The 21,769-nt window shown below is 41.0% G+C and overlaps 1 protein-coding gene across 6 annotated transcripts; it reads left to right on the forward strand.

The window, feature by feature from the left end:
* Window positions 1-34: 34 nt before the first annotated feature.
* Window positions 35-21,417, forward strand: ZNF84 (zinc finger protein 84). 6 transcript variants are annotated; one of them, XM_024256329.2, is made up of 5 exons: window positions 35-342; window positions 3,880-4,260; window positions 10,606-10,732; window positions 11,435-11,530; window positions 18,774-21,417. In XM_024256329.2, exons 2-5 carry the CDS (start codon window positions 4,192-4,194, stop codon window positions 20,750-20,752), a joined length of 2,271 nt encoding a protein of 756 aa, XP_024112097.2. In that variant the 5' UTR covers window positions 35-342; window positions 3,880-4,191; the 3' UTR covers window positions 20,753-21,417.
* The last annotated feature ends 352 nt before the right edge of the window (window positions 21,418-21,769 follow it).

The raw sequence follows: 21,769 nt of genomic DNA on the forward strand, positions 1-21,769 counted from the left end.
ACGCGGGGCACCGTGGGAAGTTGAGTTCGCGGGGGGGGGGGGGGGGGGCGCGCGCGCTCCGTCCTTCGCGCATGCGCACATGTACTCGTGACAAAGCTTGCAGGTGGCCCTTTCTTCCTCTTTGTCCTTCGCTGCCACATGAGAGCGGAGTGTACGCGTGTGCGCGCGTGCAAGTGTGCGCGTGTGCAGTCCCCGACTCGTCCCGGCCCGTTCGGAGCCGCCCGGGAGCGCACAAAGGCCGAAGGCTTGGGCGCGTGCGCGGGACACGGGGACGGGTGGTGTCACGTGATCGCGGGGCCGCGGGCGCGCGGGCGCGGGAGCGACTCGGCGGCGGCGTCTTTTGTGAGTTCAGTGCGTTTATTGCGGGCCGGGCGCTGGGGGCTCCGGGGATGGCGGGGGAGTCGCGCGGGAGTGGCCGCGGGGAGCTTCGGCTTCAAGGCCCTGGACGTCCGCGCGCGGATGCGGGGCTGGGCCGGGTCGTGAAGATGCCGTGGGCCGCGGAGCCGCGCGGATTCTGAGCTGTGGGGCGGGCACGGCCTTTCCGGAGGCGCCGCTCCTGGGCGTCCTTTCAGGCGGGCGTGGAGGCGCCGGCCTCGTGCGCGTTTATCCTCGACCGCGGGCCAGCCCCGTTGCCGAGCCGTGGCCCTAAGGAGCGGCTGCCCTGCTGGACCGCATCCACCAGCAGCCTGGCTCTGCCGCTATCGAAGGAGGCTTTTAAAGCGCTGGGGTTACAGGTGTGAGCCACCATTCCTGGCCCTGTATTTTTTAATGGTTACATTTATTGACTTTTAAATTTTTTAAATGACTTTTGGTTTTGGTATGGTGTAGCGAAATCTCCCCTCAAGTTATACATATATTCATTCACCTGTGTTTTTTTTTTTTTTTTAGACATTCTTTAGAGTTTCCATTGTTTTAAAATTTAACCCACTGGAAGTAGTTGTATGAAATAGCTACCTTTATTTTCTTTCAAATATTCTCGTATTCATTAAATAATTTAGTTTTACTGATGGCTTTGAAATGCTACGTTTATTACATGCTGACTCTTGCATAATTTAGACAGTTCTGCTTTTTTTCATCTGTATAACCTCTCTGGAGCCAGTGTCAAATGTTATAATGATTATAATTTATATGTATTACAATGGGCCTGTTCACACTCATTATTTTGTATTTCCAAAAGCATCCAGGCCCGGTGTGGTAGGGCATGCCTGTAGCCCCAGCTACTCTGTAGGTTGAGGTGTGAGGATCACTTGAGCCCAGGAGTTCAGGGCTGCAGTAAGCTACGGTTATGCCATTGCACTTCAGCCTGGACAACACAGTAAGACCCTGTCAAAAAAAAAAAAAGTGTCCGAATTGTTCTTGAACCTTTTTTCTTACACATAAACTTTAGAATTTTGAGATTCTGATTGGAGTTGAATTAGTTATATAAATCATTTGAGGTCAAATTATCTTCGCAATATGAAGTCTTCCTATCCCAGAATAAAATCGAATTATAAATTTCTTTAATTCTATTTTTATAGTTCTCACTGGTGTTTTTAGTATGCTTCATATGGGTCTTGATATTCCCACATATTTTATGTATTTTTTCATTTATGAGTAGGATTTTATTTTTTCGTTATTTTATGTAAGTTGTTGATATCTTACAGAAATAAGGTTATTGACCTGGAAAGATGTTCTTCACATAATGGGAAAAAAACAAAAACAGTTTTTAAATATGACCATATGCTTCCATTGTATGAAAAATATCACAATAGTTTCCATCATCTCAAGAATGGTTACCTGTGGTGAGATCATAGCTAATAGTTCTTATTTAGCTTGTGTATGTTTTTTATATTTTGCCATCATATTTTACTTTTATAATAATAATTATAGCTAGTATATGTTTCGTATGACTGTGTGCCAGCTTTTGTTCTAAGATTTATGTATTATCACAATTTAAGGTATAAAGGAGTCATTTCTTGTATAACTGGGAGAAACTTCTGTGTGTTTCTGAGTTGGCACTGAAGTTTGAACCACAAAAAGGCATGAAAAAGAAGTTAAAGTGCTGCTTGTTAGTGTGATACAGGGTTGAGGCAGGGCGTCCTTCATTTGTATTTTTGTGGGAATTAGTGACTCAATGTGTGCGTGGGAATAGGAGCTGACTCCAGGATTTATGTTGTGTGTGTTTGTGCATGTAGGTATGCACAGATGACAATATGACTTTAGTATTCATGCTTTGAACGTAGCAGGGTAGAGAATTAACATTTGAATTTTGCTACTTACTAAATGTGCAATCACAGGCACATTTTACAGTCACTCATTGTCCCAGTTTTCTCTCTGTAAAATGGAGATTATGTTAAACGCCTTATAGGGTTGTGCATAAGAGTTAAATTTAAAATGCTTAGTATATTGTCTCACATACAGAAAGCACTGGAACGTTAGCTGTAACTGTTACTACAAGGCCCCAGTCACTTTCCTTTTAACACCTCATTTGTTTGACTCATTTGTTAGACTCCCATTTTGAGGTCCACTTTATCTTCACCATTTTAGCAAATACAGAAATTGAGGCTTTGAAGGCAAGAAAGGAGGGGAAAAAACAGTAACCACAATAAACATTAAATGTATTCAGTTTGTCAGTTAAAAGACACACTGTTGGTGTGGATTTTTTTTTTTTTTTTTTTGAGATGGAGTTTCCCTTTTGTTGCACCAGGCTGGAGTACAATGGCACGGCTCACTGCAACATCCACCTCCCAGGTTCAAGCAACTCTCCTGCCTCAGCCTCCCAAGTAGCGGAGCTTACAGGCGCGTGCCACCACGCCTGGTTTATTTTTGTATTTTTATTAGAGATGAGGTTTCATCATGTTGGTCAGGCTGGTTTTGAACTCCTGACCTCAGGTGCTCCATCTGCCTTGGCCTCCCAAAGTGCTAGGATTACAGGTGTAAGCCACCGCTCCTGGCCAATTGGATTTTTTTTTTTTTTTTTAACACCAATAAATTTGAGCTCTGAGCTGCTTATAAGGGACAAAGATAATGATGCTGAGATTTTTAGTGTAGTTGAACAGATGATAACATACCAGGTAAACACCAAAAGAATGCTGAAGCCAGGTGTGGTGTTGTATGCCTATAATCCTAGCACTTTGGGAGGCTGAGGTAGGAGGATTGCTTGAGCCCAGGAGTTTGAGTATCCTGGGCAGCATAGCGAGATCCTGTTTCTACAAAGAAAAAAAGTACAAAAACAGTTAGCTGGGCATGGAGGCACACAAACCTGTAGTTCCAGCTACTTGGGAGGCTAAGGCAGGAGGATCCCTTGAGCCTGGAGTTCAAAGTTGCAGTGAGCTGTGATTGTGCCACTGCATGCCAGCCTGGGTTAGGGAGCAAGACCCTACCAAAGGAAAAAAAAAAAATGCTGATGTTGCAGACTTCATCTAAAATAAAATAGATTTTAAGGTGAAAAGCATTATTTGGGGTATGAAGCGTTGTTACACAATGATTTTTTAAAACCCCTATTTAACCTTGACGCATCAAATAACATAGCCATAAGCATATAATCCAAACATCAGCAGAATTATAAGGAAAAACTGACCAATCTCTAGTCATATTGTGAGATTTTAACCCATTTCCTTCTGAAATGGATAGAATTGGCAGACAAAAATTAAGGATATATTAATAGAAGATTTTAATAGGAAACTAGGCTCAGAATGGTGAAATTTGTTTTTGCCAAAAGTCATCTAGCTGGTAAAGTAAAAAAGTTGATTGATACTCAAATCTGTTTTAATACAAATCATATAAACTGTGTTTTTCCTAACAGCACTTGTTAAACTGATTTGCATTTCAGCGTTCACAGTGAATATTGAGTGAATCTCACAATTACTTTGTTTCTGATATTTCCTTATCGATTTGCAGAGACCTGGGCTTCCACTGTTCCATTTTACTATATTCTGTTTCCCTGAGAGCGCTGTTTCAGTTATATAGCAAGCGTACCTCTGGCCTTAGATGATCTTGAATTCCAAGTTCCTAGCAAGAGAGAGAGATTTCATGTGCAGTGTGAATATACCAGTTGAAGTACATTTCTCCCGAAGTCCACAGATCCTGGTCCCTGCAAATAAGCCTGCTCATGTGAGATAAGAAAGGAGTTCCTGGAACCAGGAATTCATTCTCAGTGTAGAAGACCTAGCTGAGACCTCACTCCACAGTTTTGGGGCAGAAGCAGAAGAGATGCACAGTAGAACCGATCTCAGCCTTGCTGATCATCTCGTACAGCAGCAGAAAATGACCATGTTACAGGTGAGTTGATTGTCAAGTTCTTATTTTTTCCCAGGGAATTAGAAGAGATGTATAAGCCTTCTGGTGAAAAAGAAAAAGTTTAAATAGTTAAGAAATCAGAGGAAAATAGCCTCAGATGATTAGGATTGGAACAAAATTGGCACAGTGATATATTAACTACGGGACCATGACAGGTTCTTAGGTTGGAGTATTTATAGCATATTTAAAGCCATAACATCTTACATAATTACTGCATTTGAACTGCAAACTTTGTTTTCAAATTTTTGGGAGTCGTAATAGAGAAATGTGAGCTTTTATATGCTTTGCATAGTTTAAAGGTAAAAGCAAACTGATTGCCCATAGAAAGTAAATATTTCTTGGTTATCAGGTGTCCATTTCTTTTTCCTTGATGAAGTCTTATGAATGAGAGATATGCAGTAGTTCCTCCTTATCTGCAGTTTTGCCTTTTGCAGTTTCAATTTTCCAATTTCCCATGGTTTGAAAATATTAAATAGAAAATTTCAGAAATAAGCAATTGGTAAGTTTTCAATTACTTCCTGTTCTGAGTAGCATGATGAACTCTTGCACCATCCCACCCAGGACCTGCCTCATCCCTTGGTCCAGCAGATCCATGCTGTATATGCTGCTTACCTGTCAGTCACTTAGTAGCCATCTGAGCTGTCAGATCAGCTCATGGTATTGCAGTGCTTGTATTTTAGTAATCCTTATTTTACTTAATAATGGCTCCCAGACGTAAAAGTAGTGATGCTAGTAATTCGGATATACCAAAGAGAAGCTTTAAGTGAAAAGGTGAAAGTTCTCAACATAACGAAAAATATAGGCTGAGGTTGCTAAGATCTACAGTAAGAACAAATCTGTTCATGAAATTGTGAAGAAGGAAAAATAAATACATGCTAATTCTGCTGTCACACCTCAAACTGCAGAAGTTATAGTCTCAGTGTGTGGTAACTTTTATTACACTATGTTGTCATAATTGTTCTATTTTATTGTTGTTGTTGTTCATTTTTTACTGTACCTAATTCATAAACTGAACTTCACCATAGGTATGTATGTGTAGGAAAAAAGCGTAGGCTTTATAGGGTTTGGTTCTGTCTGGTTTCAGGCGTCCACCGGAGTCTTGGAACATCTTCTTTGTGGATAGGTGGGGACTACTGTGGTAGGTAATGTTCTCAAGAGAAATGCTAATAAACGCATGAACCTTACGGCATTTTTCATAGCATTCTTCAGAGTATGTCCCAAGGGTAGAATGCCAGAGCAGGACTTCATGACCATAATTATTTACTTTTTACCTTTTTAAACTGTAAGGCCTAATTTACATGCAGAAAAGTACGTTTTAAAAAATACAGTTTGATGAATTGTTACCAGTGGAATATGCATGAAACCACCACTCAGGTTAGGAAATAGAATATTCTTAGCCCAGATGAGTCCCTTCATGCGCCCTCTCCCTGTCGTCACAACCTGTTCCTCCTGACACAGGTAACCAGGATCCTTTTCTGGTCACCATTTCCTGACTTTATAGTTCTGCTCCTATCTGTGCGTCCTTAAACACTATATTTGATTTTGTCTGCTGTAGTGTATGCTCATTTTATTTGTTTTGTCTGCTGTAGTGTATGCTCATTTCTGTCTTCTTTCACTTCACATTTTGTGGCATTCACTGCAATTGCAACTGCAGTCCTTCCCCCAATTGAGGTGGCTTCTTTATTTTTTATTTTTTTTGAGATGGAGTCTCACTCTGTCACCCTGGCTGGAGTGCAATGGCACAATCTCAGCTCACTGCAACCTCTGCCTCTCGGGTTCAAGCGATTCTCCTGAGTAGCTGGGACTATAGGCGCATGCTCCCACACCTGGCTAATTTTTTCTATTTTAGCAGAGACGGGGTTTCACTGTGTTGCCCAGGCTGGTTGCGAACTCCTGAGCTCAGGCAGTCTGCCTGCCTTAGCCTCCCAAAGTGTTGGGATTACAGGTGTGAGCCACTACACCCGGCCAACATTTTTTAAATGATCATTGCATAGATGGATTATTTCACTGGGAGTTGCAAAATGGTGACATGTTACTTTGATCATTTCTTCTTGATCAGCTAGAACACTGCTTTCCAGCATGACAGAATCTATCAAGGCACAGGTTTAATCTTTTTGTCCTAGACCTGCCATTAGCCATTTCTACAGTAAATGGTATCTGAAATTTTGTTATTTGAAAGAATTTTCTTGCCAAAACATGGAAATACGCTATATTTTGGCATATTGACTTTGTATACAGGAACTTTTTTTTTTTATCTTTTTATTTTTTTTGAGGCAGAGTCTCACTCTGTTGCCCAGGCTGGAGTGCAGTGGCACAATGTTGGCTCACTGCAACCTCTACCTCCTGGGTTCAAGCAATTCTCCTGCCTCAGCCTCCTAAGTAGCTGGGACTACAGGTGCGCCACCACACCCAGCTAATTCTTGTATTTTTTTTTTTTTTTTTTAGTAGAGATGGGGTTTCACCATATTGGTCAGGCTGGTCTCAAACTCCTGACCTCGTGATCCACCCGCCTCGGCCTCCCAATTAAAGGTGTGAGCCACCACGCCTGGCCAGGAACTTCTTAAGCTCACTTATTAGTTCTAATGATTTTTCTTTAGATTTGATTAGATTTTTCATATTAACGAAAACATCAGCAATAACTTTTTCTTTTTGTTTTAAGAGACATGGTCTCACTCTGTCACCCAGGCTAGAGTGCAGTGGCACAATGATAGCTCACTGCAGCCTTGAACTCCTGGAATCAAACATGCCTCCCCCCTCAGCCTCCCAAGTAGATGGGACTACAGGCACATACTACTAAGTACAGCTAGTTTAAATTTTTTTTTCTTTTTTTTTTTGGTAGTGAGAGGTTCTCACTATATTGCCCAGGCTGGTCTGGAACTCCTCAACAATTCTCAAACTCCTCAAACAATTCTCCTGCCTCACCCTATCAAATAGTTGAAATTATAGGCATGAGCCAGCACACCTGGCCAGATCATTTTAAGTAAATGTTTGGAAGAATCACCACTAAAACTACATAGATCTTGCATTTTTTTTGAGGGAACGTTTTAAATTGTGGCATCAGTTTCTTTAGCAGTTACAGGATTAATTCAGATTTTGTTTCTTCTTGTTACTTTGGGTCCATTGTTTTTCAAAGAATATAGCTATTTGGCCGGGTGTGGTGGCTCACACCTGTAATCCCAGCACTTTGGGAGGCCGAGTAGGGTGGATCACGAGGTCAAGAGATTGAGACCATCCTGGCCAACATGGTGAAAGCCCATCTCTACTAATAATACAAAAAATTAGCTGGGCGTGGTGGCAGGCGCCTGTTATCCTAGCTACTTGGGAGGCTGAGGCAGGAGAATCGCTTGAACCTGGGAGGCGGAGGTTGCAGTGAGCCAAGATTGCACCACTGCACTCCAGCCTGGGCAACAGAGCAAGACTCCATCTCAAAGAAAAAAAAAAAAAAAAGAATATAGCTATTTTGTCTAAGTTGTCAAGTATGTTGGCACAAGTTTGTAATATCTTAACAGCTTTATTGAAGTATGACCTCCATAAGATCCACCATTTTAATGTATAATTCAGTGATTTTTAAGTAAACTTATGCTGTATAACCATCATCACAATCTAGTTTTAGAAGATTTTCCTCACCCCAAAACAATCTTTGTGACATTTTTGGTCAATTCCTCTTCCCACCCCAGCCTAAGACAATCATTAATTTGCCTACTCTCAGCCGGGCACGGTGGCTCACACCTGTAATCCCAGCACTTTGGGAGGCCAAGGTGGGTGGATCACCTGACGTCAGGAGTCCCAGAGCAGCCTGGCCAACATGGTGAAACCCCATCTCTACTAAAAATACAAAAATTAGCTGGGCGTAGTGGCAGGTGCCTGTAATCCCAGCTACTCAGGAGGCTAAGGCAGGAGAATTGCTTGAACCTCAGAGGCGGAGGTTGCAGTGAGCTGAGATTGGGCCACTGCACTCCAGCCTGGGTGACAGAACAAGACTGTGTCTCAAAAACAAACGAATAGAAATTAACTGGGTGTGGTGGCATGCTGCTATAGTCCCCGTTTCTCAGAAAGCTGAGGTGGGAGGATCACCTGAGCCCAGGAGGCAGAGGTTACAGCGAGCTATAACTGTGCCACTGCACTCCAGCCTGGGTGACAGAGCAAAACTCTGTCTCAAAAAAGAAAGAAAGAAATTTGCAGTTATCTGAATTGCTGTTCCCTTTAAATGATGTGATTTTTTTTCTTTCTGGCCATTTATGATGTGTCTGGGTATGGATTTCCTTATGTTTATTGTTTGGCATTCACTCAACTTCTTGAATTTTTTGGTTTATATCTTTTGCCAGTTTTACAGAATATTCAGCTATCATTTCTTGAGACTTTGTTTTCACCATGCTCTTTCTTTTCTCTTTCTGGGACTCCTATGACACTCGTGTTAGAGTCTTTGGTATTATTTGATAGTGTCGTGAGCTCTGTTCATTTTTAAGTCATTTTCTGTTTTTTCAAAACTGACAGTTTCTGTTGATCTGTCTTCAAATTCTCTGACTCCTCTTAAAGGGTATCGTGTGCTGTGAGGGTCAAATTTATTTTTTGATTTTCCGGTGGCATTCTAGATTTTTAAAAGATGTGTGCTTGTGTTTTCTTTTTATCTTAGGAGACTTTGAGACAGAAATCCATCTTGATCCAAAATCTAGTCACCTTTCTAAAATCTGTTTGGTTCTGTCATTCCTTTTCTTGTAAGGTCTTTGATGGCTAACTTGGCAAGAAGAAAGTGTCCTAGCTAAGCTAACCACATTCTGCCCCAGCCCCCACTGTGGCCTTTAATCTCGTCACTGTCCCATTCCCTATTATCCTGTCAGATGCTTTTGTGTCTCCTCAGTCCTCACAGTTTTTGTTTTTGTTTTTGTTTTTTTAAATCAGAGCTGCTGCCTCCCAGCATGTCTTTGCATCCTCTTTTTTTTTGTGGAAAACAACTAATTTTCTAAAACCCATTTCAATTTTACCTTTTCCATAGAGCCTAACTCTACACTCAAATAGAGTGAAGTGCTGCCTGCTTTTTATCAACACTGTGCTCTCCTTTATTTCTTAGTTATTATAAGTTTATTTTATTTGTAAGTGCATATTTGCAGCCCTCTGTAAGACAATGTGACTTTTGAGAGTATTATTTTATTATTTTCCTTCTTGGTATTTTAGCGTATTGGTTTGTTTTTGAGATGGGGTCTCACTCTGTCACCCAAGCTGCAGTGCGGTGGTGCAATCACAGCTCACTGATGCCTCGACCTCCCAGGGTCAAGCAGTCTTCCCATCTCAGCCTCCGAAGTAGCTGGGACTACTGGCATGTGTCACCATACCCAACTAATATTTATATATTTTTTTGTAGAGGCAAGGTCTCACTGTATTACTTAGTTTGGTCTCAAACTTTTGGGCGCAAGTGATCCTCCCGCGTTGGCCTCCAAAGTGCTGGGATTATAGGTGTGAGCCACCTTGCCTATCCTATTTTCTTTCTTTTGCTACTGCCTCTTCCAGTGCCAAATTTGAGGTTCAGTAAAGATTTTATTGGTGGTTCAGGGGGTTTAAAGTCACCTATTCCAGTTTGCATGTCTTCTGTGAAAGTTGTCAGAATCAAAATGGAGTCACTAGTGTTAATTTTTTTAACCTCTACAGGTAGAGCTTGAGAAGCCTGTGAAAAAAGTGTTCTCACACTTGCATGCCTGATAAAAATTATCACAAAAGACTGCAAAAGCCACAGCCTTGTACAAAGGCCATTGAAGCCTTACACAAAAAATACTTTTATTGGGACATCTGCCCAGCAGCTGCCTGTCCAGCTTTGGACTGGTGTCACCCTTGTTATTGATCTTTGTAGCCAAGGATAACTGTTTCAAAACAATTATGTGATGCCCCTCGTTTTTTTCCTTTAAAAACTTTTGTGTTTCTTCCCATCCAAGTACTAACCAGGCCCGACCCTGCTTAGCTTCCGAGACCAGACGAGACCAGGCGTGTTGAGGGTGGTATGACTGTAATGGCTGTAGACACCTTCGTCTTTCTTTACCTCCCTGGATACACATGTAGTTTACTGTGGCATGTGTCTTCTCATGACAGTACTCTGTTCCCAAACAAACATCATTTTCTTCTGGAGAGGCTCTCTTTAATCTTTAGGTTAGCAGTTGTATAAATGGAAGGATGGAAGAATGCACAATGACATTTTATCACACAAAATATGCAAAGGTAGGGACATAGTAGGCATTTTGTATAACTTGTTATGAGAATGAAGTGCTCAAGCTCCAATATTTTTTTCTCACATCATACAGTGTTAACTGCTTGAGATTTACCAGGATTGTGCTCTTACAGGAGTCATTCTCATTTGACGATTTATCTGTGGACTTCACCCAAAAGGAGTGGCAGCTACTGGATCCCTCTCAGAAGAATTTATACAAGGATGTGATGTTGGAGAACTATAGCAGCCTAGTGTCACTGGGTAATAAAAGCTTTCTCGAGGACCTTGGACTATGCCTAATGCATTGCCTTTTATTTTTAATTGCTGGGAAGTTTCAGAAGCCTATAGCTAGGCGTCTGAAATTTTTAATGATTTTAGACCTGAAACTTAGATCACAGTTGCTTGGACTATGACACCAAGAAAGTATTTGGGTCTCACCTTTCAATAATGAAGTCGTAAGTTTGTTATGCAGCCTCTGAAACTTAAGTAGTAATAGTTTGAGTAATAGTTTGAGCAGTAATGGTAGTACCTAATGCATATAACTTACTATATGCCACATCTTATACCAAGTGCTTTAGGTATATCAACTCATTTAGTCATCAGAGCAATCCTATGTGGCAAGTACAGTTATTATCCATTTTTCCTGATGAGAAGATCGAGGCCAAGAGAGGTTAAGTAACTTTCCCAAGAACTAACAGCTAGTAAATTAACTAACAGCTAGTAAATTAAAGAGCCTGGTTGTAAACCCAGGCTTACTGGCTCCAGAGCCTCTGAAGTGTTCGGTGGCTTTGTACTAGACCTTATTAGCCACCAAGGGAGACCGTTACTGTAACTTTCAGAATTGCTTACTCTGTTGAGGTACAGCTTCATTAGGCCAACTTTGATGTGAAACCTTGCTCGTCTTCAGAGGCCCTAAACCCCAAGCAGTTGGGCCCAAGGCCTTTGTGATTTTTCCCTTAACAGGGTATGAAGTTATGAAACCAGATGTCATCTTCAAATTGGAGCAAGGAGAAGAGCCTTGGGTAGGAGATGGAGAAATTCCAAGTTCAGATTCTCCAGGTGAGTGTATGAGAACCAGGCAGATGGGAGAGAGCAGAAGCCCTGTGTCATCTGGTCAGTGACGGGTGGGCTGGTCAGTGATGGGTTGGCATCTCTGAAATGTGCTTTAAGGATCTCTTTTCAAAATCTCTAAACCTTTGGTGGTTCCTCAGAACAATTGACATTAGCTACTCAAGTAAGTCACATTTAGACGTAGCTTCTTTGTAGCTTAAAATGAAATGTGTCCTGCTTATCTTGGCCGTGACATTATTCTCTGTAACATCTAGGACCTTGACTTCTTGTTTGGTATTCTGTCCTCTCACATGTTTGATCCCATTCAGTCCCTCCTTCCCCTGTGATCAAAGACACCTCCGTTTGTACATTGAAGCATCTTGATTTTGTTTTCAGTTTGGGTTCTCTGATGCCCAAAAGCCCCAATCTGTTCAGTCTCATTATATTAGAAAATGGAGCCGTCATTTCTCCCAATTTATCCTTATCCTCCCTTTTAAATTAAGTTCTTTTGTGTTTTTTTCTATAGATTAGACACCATGAAGTATATGAATAATCCCTTTTTTTGTGTTTTTTTTTTGAGATGGAGTCTTGTTCTGTCACCCAGACTGGAGTGCAGTGGTGCGATCTTGGCTCACTACTCCACGTCCTGGGTTGAAGCGATTCTCCTGCCTCAGCTTTCTGAGCAGCTGGGACTACAGGCACATGCCACCATGCCTGGCTAATTTTTTTTGTATTTTTAGTGGAGACAGGGTTTCACCATGTTGGCCAGGCTGGTCTCAAACTCCGGACCTCATGATTTCCACTTTGGCCTCCCAAAGTGCTGGGATTACAGGTGTGAACCACTGCACATGGCCGAATAACCCCTTTCTACCGTCCTTTCATGTTGTTTAAAAATTTTTTTTTTCTATTGGGAAAGTATCTTTTTAAAGCCTTCCTCCCTCAACTTCCACTTAAAACCAAGTTCATGGTGTCTCATTTCTGAAGTTGTCAAATTGCTGAATAGATCCAGATTCTAATATTTTACAGGCTATCTTAATGATGCCACCATATTTTATCTCCTAAAGCATCCCACACTACTCTGATCAGTTGAACCTCTTTACTCATTATCTGCTTTGTGACATTGACTTACTTCAGGTTCCCTCAAAAGCAGACCCTCAGATACTTATGTGAGTGTAAGAACTTTTTGGGGACATGGTCCCCACAAATGTAGTGAGTGAATGGGCAAGTCAGACCATGGAAGTGCTGGGGGCATTAATGCCAGTGAAGGATGGGCTGACGCTCCGATTACTGCTGTGGGTGGTGGATGCTCAGTTCTCCTGAGTGCCTTTGAGGCACTGTGAGAATATTCCTCAGTCTTGACACTCTGAGCTACCAGGAAGCCCAGGTATTTATGTAGTAACTCTCATCTCTCAGTCTGGAGGTTTGCTCTGCCGTAGTAAGTATCCAGAATGTCCAGGGTCCCTGCATACAAACCAATCTTGTGCTTTCAGCTCAAGAAAGTTCTTGGGTAGAGAGTTGTGAGTGCCTCGGGTAGGAATCATGTCAGAGTATGGGCGAGGCAGTGGCAGCATCTGCTACGGACTTGTAATCTCTGCTTTCAGGGACCTCCATAGTATGACACTATTGCTGCCTGTTCAGTTATTTCTTCCTTCCTCCCATTCATGGTCAGTTCCATTTAAACATTTCTCAAGTGTTTTCAGATATGTAACATCTTGAACTTTTGATGGTATTATACTAGTTACCTAGAAATTCTTAATCCTTTCCATAGGAACTTGATTTTCACTGCATTCATATTTATGAAATGTTCCTTTACTACACCAGCCTAAATTTTTCTCAGCTTTTTCTGAAGTCCCATCTGTGACCTGATCATAGTATATATAATATTTTTTAGAAGGTTGGTCCCTGAACTTTGTTTGCACACATAGATGCAGGGGCTTATAATTAAATGTCTTCACTTTAGTTATAGAACATGTAATATTCGATAAATTTCTTTCCAAAAGCCTTGTCTTTGTTTTTATAGACAGGGTCTTGGTCTGTTGCCCAGGTTGCTTTGCATTGGCGTGATCATAGGTCACTGCAGCCTCAAATTCCTGGGCTGAAGTGATCCTCTTGCTTCAGCCTCCTGAGTAGATGGGACTACAGGTGTGTGCCATCATGCCTGTGTTTTGTTTGTTTTGTTTTGTTTTTTGTTTTTTTTTGTTTTATGTGGTAAGATGGATTTGTAATTTGAGAAACTTCTTGTTGTTTTTATGTGCCCTTTTTAGTTGAGATCCACTCACCTAGTGGGTTTAATCCTTTACTGAAAAGGATTACAAAGTAAGACCAGAAAATAAGTTGTAGAAGCATAACACTTAGTTAAGAAGGTGAGATATTTTTAAAAAATTGAGCACTTAAAACACTGAGCATTTGTTTTATTGCAAGGCAGTGGAGAGCTAATTATCAAGATTACACAAATGGAGGCTGTGTGTCACAGTCCCCAAGATCCCTGGGTGAGTGTGACCCTGTCTTGAAAAAAGAAAAAGAAAAAAGAAACCCCACAAGAGATACATCTCTCTCTCTCTCTCTCTCTCTCTCTCTCTCTCTCTCTCTCTCTCTCTTTCCATGAACACACCGAGGAAAGGCCATGTGAAGACACAGTGAGAGGGTGGCTGTCCACAAGGCAGGAAGAGAGCCCTCCCCAGAGAGATTTCTCTCTCTCTCTCTCCATGTGCACACTGGGAAAAGGCCATGTGAACATATAGTGAGAGGGTGGCTGTCCACAAGGCAGGAAGATAGCCCTCCTTAGGGGTTCAGAGGAGGGCTGTTCAGAGTCACTAGAAGGACTCACGGGACTCAGCATATTTGTACTTATGACTGAGATTTATTACAGTGACACTGTAAGGACACATCTGGATCACAAATGAAAAAGGCACAGGCAGAGTCTCGAAGAACCTGTGTGCAGGCTTCCTAAGCTCCTCCCTCCTGTAAGGGTCAAAGTTTACTATCCCTCTGCAGCAAAAATATAGTAATGCATGTGTTTGATGTTTCTGCCCAGGAAAGACCATTAGAGATAAGTGCCCAAGGTCTTTACTGGGAGCTGGTCATGTAGGTATTATCTGCCTAACATGTGCTGATCATATTGTTTGTATACAGTCTCGGCATAGTAATTATCATTTAGGAAATAGTAGGGACATTCCTGAAACCCATGTTCTCAGATGCCAGCCAAGGGCCAGTCTTGCAAGCAGGGCTTTCTATGGATGGTAGTTTTGGTCCTGGTGCTCTTTTCTATCCAGACTACTTCAGATAAAATAGAATATTTATTGACTTCTTTTATTTTTAAGTTACTGTGCTAGGTACTATGGGTATATTAGAGCATTAGAGATATATATTTCCTGCCAACATAGTGTTTACTTGCTAGAGGACAAAAAAAGAACAGGGTAGTAAGTAAGCAGGAAAAAATTCAGATCCTGCTAAGTGTTATTACAGAAATAAATTAGATGAGAGACTGGGTTAGTCTGCTCAGTCTGCCATAACAAAATACCATATTCTGGGGAGCTTAAACAACAGAAATCTATTTCTCAGTTTTGGAGATGGAAAGTCCCAAGATCAGGGTACCACCATGATCTTTTTCTGGGGAGGGCTGTCTTCCCGCCTTGTGGACAGTCACCCTCTCACTATGTGTTCACATGGCCTTTTCCCAGTGTGCACATGGAGAGAGAGAGAAATCTCTCTGGGGAGGGCTCTCTTCCTGCCTTGTGGACAGCCACTCTCTCACTATATGTTCACATGGCCTTTTCCCAGTGTGTAGATGGAGAGAGAGAGAGAGTAATCTCTCTGGGGAGGGCTCTCTTCCCGCCTTGTGGACAGCCACCCTCTCACTATATGTTCACATGGCCTTTTCCCAGTGTGTACATGGAGAGAGAGAGAAATCTCTCTGGGGAGGGCTCTCTTCCTGCCTTGTGGACAGCCACCCTCTCACTGTGTCTTCACATGGCCTTTCCTTGGTGTGTTCATGGAAAGAGAGAGAGAGAGAGAGATATCTCTTGTGGGGTTTCTTTTTTCTTTTTCTTTTTTCGAGACAGGGTCACACTCACCCAGCCTGGAGTGCAATGGCACAATCATGGGTCACTGCAGCCTTGACCTCCTGGGCTCAAGTGATCCTCCCAAGCAGCTGGGACCACAGGTGTGCACCACCACACCTCGCTAATTAAAAACAGGTTCTTTTTGTACAGACACAGTTTCACTGTGTGGCCAAGCCTGCTCTGAAACTCCAGGGTTCAAGTAATCTGCCTGCCTCAGCCTCCCAAAGTGCTGAGATTACAGACGTGGGCCAGTGTGCCTGGCCTCATATCTATTTTTGTAAAGATGATAACCCTATTTGATCAGGGTCCTACCCTTATGACCTCATTTAACCTTACTTCCTTAGAGGTCCTATCTCCAAATACAGCCATTCTGAGAGTTAAGCTTCAATATACAAGTTTTGAGGAGACACATTTAGTCCATAACAGAGAATGACATGGGAAAACTAATTGTAGACATGAAAGATGTGAAGTGAGCATGGGGAAAAGTGTCTCCAAAAGGAATGATAAATAAGAATATGTTAAGTCAGAAAATGGTTTAGTTACTTTTAGAAACGGAATGGAAGCCCATGTGGCTGAGGTCAGTATGCCTGAGAGACACAGATAAGTTGGAGAGACCATGGGAACTAGATCATACTCAACTTATAGGCAATACAAAGGACTTATAATTGAGTCAAGAAATTTTGAAAAGTAAAATCTGATTTAGAATTATGAAAGTTTAATCTGACTGCCAAATAGAAAATGTAATTGGAAGCAGGGAAACCAGTTAGAAGGGTATTTCATTGAGGTAATGTGATAGTTTAGAATACAGCAGAGAAAGTGATGGAGAGAGTGGGACTATTTGGGATACACCACAAATGACCAAATATAAGGCAATTCCATTTTTCTAATAGGAAAAAAAATAAAGATGGGGGAAGGCAGATGTAAATTTAAAACACATACTTAAGTATTAACAGTTCAATAATTTGATAACATTTAAAATAACATGAATGTAAGTTTAATTTATAGATGTTTCATTTTCTGCACCCATATTTTCTGATACCGTTTTATTGAAACTTCACATACATCTCAAAATTAATATATTAGGCCTAACAGTGTCAGTTGTGGGGGCTTGCACCTGTAATCCCAGCAATTTGGGAAGCTGAAGTGGAAGGACTACTTGAGCCTAGGAGTTTGAAACCAGCCTGAGCAACATGGTGAGACCCCATCTCTACAAAAAAATTCTAAAAATTATCTTGAGCATGGTGGCATGCACCTGTAGTCCCAGCTACTCAGGAGGCTGAGTTGGGAGGATCACTTGAGCCCAGGAGTTCAAGGCTGCAGTGAGCTATAATTGCACCACTAAAACCCAGCCTGAGTGACAGGGCAAGACCCTGTCTCAAAAAACAAAATTAATATGTTTATAATGGAGTCTTGATTTTAACCCTCATATTTCTCCCTCAGTCTTCCTCAATTCATAAACACCATAATCTACCAAATTGTTCAAACTCCAAACCTAAGGGTAATTCTTGATTCTCTTTTTCCCTTTATTTTCTCCATACCAAATACATCAGCAAATCTTGTTGATTCTACCTCCACCATATAATCCTACACATGTATTACCTTCAGCTGACATTTAAATTTGTAGAATGTTTTCACATTACTGATTATCTTTCTTACCTCTAGGTACAACCTCACAAAAATTTTGAAATGTAGATTTTTATTGAAAAATGGGCCCAGCATGTTGGCTCATGCCTGAAACCCCAACACTCTGGGAGAGACCAAGTCTCTTACTGGTTTGGGAGGCTAAAGTGGGAGAATTGCTTGAGCCCGGGAGTTCAAGAGCAGCGTGGACAACATAGGGAGACCCCATCTGTACAAGAACAACAACAAAATTAGCCAGCCATGTGGTTGCACACCTGTGTATTCTGGCTGCTTGGGAGGCTTATGTAGGAAGATCTCTTGAGCCTGGGAGCCTGGGAGGTTGAGGCTGCATCACAACACTTCACTTCAATATGGGCAACAGAGCAAGACCCTGTCTCAAAAAATACATATTTTGAAGTTCACTTATAATAGTATAAATGGTTATATCATGAGGATAATGGAAATAGAGCTATGTAACAAATGACTGTCAAACTGTCAGATTATTTTTAGAATGGGAACTTGGGTCTTGGGATAGTTTTAGTGAAAGTACACATGGATTTTAAAGTTCTGTGCCTGAATAGTTTAGATGAAAGATGATATGGTTTTGAAAATGTGTTGCATTAAATGGCTTTCTTAATAGTAATGTGAAGATGCATATGGCAAGTTTAAATAAAACTTTAGAATGAGAAACAATACACAAAATATTTCTCATTGTTTAAACTTGAAATGACTATTCTTTCAAATATTTTCATTTTCTTCTTAGTATTTACTACGGTGTATAGTTTGTTGTTTTAAAAATATTATTTATCTTTTCCATTACAATGTAAATTTTATAATGACAGGAACTTATTTTTTTATTTTTTATTTTTATGTTTTTGAGACAGAGTCTTGCTCTGTCACCCAGGCTGGAGTGCAGTGGCATGATCTCGGCTCACTGCAACCTCCGCCTCCTGGGTTCACGCCATTCTCCTGCCTCAGCCTCCTGAGTAGCTGGGACTACAGGTGCCAACCACCACGCCCGGCTAATTTTTTGTATTTTTAGTAGAGACGGGGTTTCACCATGTTAGCCAGGATGGTCTCGATCTCCCGACCTCATGATCCGCCCGCCTCAGCCTCCCAAAGTGCTGGGATTACAGGTGTGAGCCACCACTCCCGGCCTACAGGAACTTATTTTTTCTCTTGTGTCTCTAGTACCTCACACACTACCTGGGCATAGTATATACTCAGAAAGTATTGAGTGAATTAATTACTCAAAACATTGGGTCAAAGCTTCTTCTAACCTTTTTTCTTTGCTTCTCATTGCTTTTCATGTGTTTTTCACATTCCCCATTTAATAAACATATTTGTCAACAACCAAAGGTGACTTAATCTCCAGTCAGTTTCCTGTTTCAGTTTTTAGCATTTCCTTGCAATACCTAGAAGATAGTTATTATACTTGGGACTTATTTCAGACTCGGAAACTAAGCTTTAAAAGCAGCCAACCCCTCAGCATAGCATTTCCTGTTTTGTTTTGTTTTGTTTTGTTTTTTTAGAAAGCACAACCAAACAGATTTTTTTTGTTTCCTTTATAGAAGTCTGGAAAGTAGATGGTAACATGATGTGGCACCAGGATAACCAAGACAAGCTTAAAATTATAAAAAGAGGTCATGAATGTGATGCATTTGGAAAAAATTTCAATCTGAACATGAACTTTGTTCCTTTAAGGAAATCAAACAATGAAGGTGACTTAGATGGATTGATTTTAAAACATCATTTAGATTTGCTTATTCCAAAAGGAGATTATGGAAAAGCAGAATCAGATGACTTTAATGTGTTTGATAATTTTTTTCTCCATTCCAAGCCTGAGGATACTGATACCTGGTTAAAATACTATGACTGTGATAAATATAAAGAGAGCTATAAAAAGTCACAGATTATCATATATCATAGAAATCGTTTAGGGGAGAAACTCTATGAATGCAGTGAATGTAGGAAGCGCTTCAGTAAGAAACCAAGTCTCATTAAACATCAGAGCAGACATATAAGAGACATAGCCTTTGGCTGTGGTAATTGTGGCAAAACCTTTCCCCAGAAGTCTCAGTTTATTACACATCACAGAACTCATACAGGAGAAAAACCTTATAATTGTAGCCAGTGTGGGAAAGCCTTTTCCCAAAAGTCACAGCTCACATCCCATCAGCGGACACATACAGGAGAGAAACCATATGAGTGTGGCGAATGTGGGAAAGCCTTCTCCCGGAAGTCACATCTCATATCGCATTGGAGAACACACACAGGAGAGAAACCCTATGGATGCAATGAATGTGGGAGGGCCTTTAGTGAAAAGTCCAATCTCATTAACCATCAGAGAATTCATACTGGCGAGAAGCCTTTTGAATGCAGGGAATGTGGGAAAGCCTTCAGCAGGAAGTCACAACTTGTTACACATCACAGAACTCACACAGGAACAAAACCCTTTGGATGTAGTGATTGTAGAAAAGCCTTCTTTGAGAAGTCAGAGCTTATTAGACATCAGACAATTCATACTGGAGAGAAACCCTATGAATGCAGTGAGTGTAGGAAAGCATTTAGAGAGAGGTCGAGTCTCATTAATCATCAGAGAACACATACAGGAGAGAAACCTCATGGATGCATTCAGTGTGGGAAGGCCTTCTCCCAGAAGTCACATCTCATATCACATCAGATGACACACACGGGAGAAAAACCCTTTATATGCAGTAAATGTGGGAAAGCCTTCAGCAGGAAATCACAGCTCGTCAGACATCAGAGAACTCATACGGGAGAAAAACCATATGAATGCAGTGAGTGTGGGAAAGCTTTCAGTGAAAAATTAAGTCTCACTAATCATCAAAGAATTCATACAGGAGAAAAACCATATGTATGCAGTGAATGTGGGAAAGCCTTTTGTCAGAAGTCACATCTCATATCACATCAGAGGACACATACAGGGGAGAAACCCTATGAATGCAGTGAATGTGGGAAGGCCTTTGGTGAGAAGTCAAGTCTTGCAACTCATCAGAGAACTCATACTGGAGAAAAACCATATGAATGCAGGGACTGTGAAAAAGCTTTCTCCCAGAAATCACAGCTAAATACCCATCAGAGAATTCACACTGGAGAGAAACCCTATGAATGCAGTCTTTGTAGGAAAGCTTTTTTTGAGAAGTCGGAGCTAATTAGACATCTGAGAACTCATACAGGAGAAAAACCTTATGAATGCAATGAATGTAGAAAAGCCTTCAGGGAGAAGTCAAGTCTCATCAATCATCAGAGAATACATACAGGAGAGAAGCCTTTTGAATGCAGTGAGTGTGGCAAAGCTTTCTCTCGGAAGTCGCACCTTATACCACATCAGAGGACACATACGGGTGAGAAACCCTATGGATGCAGTGAATGTAGGAAGGCCTTCTCTCAGAAGTCACAGCTGGTTAATCATCAGAGAATTCATACAGGAGAGAAGCCTTATCAATGTATTGAATGTGGGAAAGCTTTCTCACAGAAGTCACAGCTCATCAATCATCAGAGAACTCATAAAGTAAAAAAATCCTAGGAATACAGTTAATAGTAGTCTTTGACAGATCATCTTGGACTTCAGGAATTGCAATTATGATAACGTTTTTAGACAGTCACATCATGTTAGGTGTCTGTACTCCATGAGGATGAGAACTCTAAATGAGGTGGTGTGTGGAAAGCTGATCATAATTCATAAAGAACCTGTGACTGCAGTGGATCTCAAAAACTTTAAAAACCATAGTAAAGCCTTATAGAGTAGAACATTCACAGCAAAGAAGAATCCTGTGAATATCCAAAAGCCTTCCAGAAGTCAAGTCTCTTAAGCTATTAGAAATATTCCCACTGGGGATGAGGGAAAACCCCATGAATGCAGGAAATGAGGCAATATTTTTAAGAAATGACAGGTCATTGTACATAAGAAAATGCCCTTAGGAATGAAGTTCTATGAAAGTACTAAATATGGGACAGTGCAACAAGTAACACAGACTTATTTTGTATTTTGGAGAATTCATATTATGGAGAACCTAACAATTTAAAGACACTGGGAACACTTGCCCCTCAGTATAGTAATGTCAAGGGAAGCCATACACTTTTTGTAGACATGGGTACCAAAAATACCCAATTCTAAGTGGGTGACAGATGTTCACTTTGAAGTGTGAAGTTTTAAAAATATGTGAATAAATTGGTCATTGAAACATCTAAGACATTTCTTAGTGGTATTTGTGGCTTATCTTCTAGTGTCACATATGTTTTGTGTTTTGGACTTACATATAATTTAATGTAATTGGGAGTATGAAATGCATATGCCTTTTAGTGCCTCTGATGTCTGTGAAGACAACACTACACACCACTGGTTTTATTTTTTAACAATAATATAAAAAATGGAAACTCATGTAACATGGCTACGTGAATTAAGTACCTTAAGTGATAACCCATTTCTTTTAACTTATAGACATACATAAGGGGTCTTTTGTTTTTATGGACCTTTCTATTCAGTAACTGAAGCCAACATTATGTAAGTCTTCTGCGTCCTCAGAGTCTGAGTAACAGTTTA

This window comes from Pongo abelii, chromosome 10 (genome assembly GCF_028885655.2).
Source record: "Pongo abelii isolate AG06213 chromosome 10, NHGRI_mPonAbe1-v2.0_pri, whole genome shotgun sequence".
In the NCBI taxonomy this organism is placed as follows: Eukaryota; Metazoa; Chordata; class Mammalia; order Primates; family Hominidae; genus Pongo; species Pongo abelii.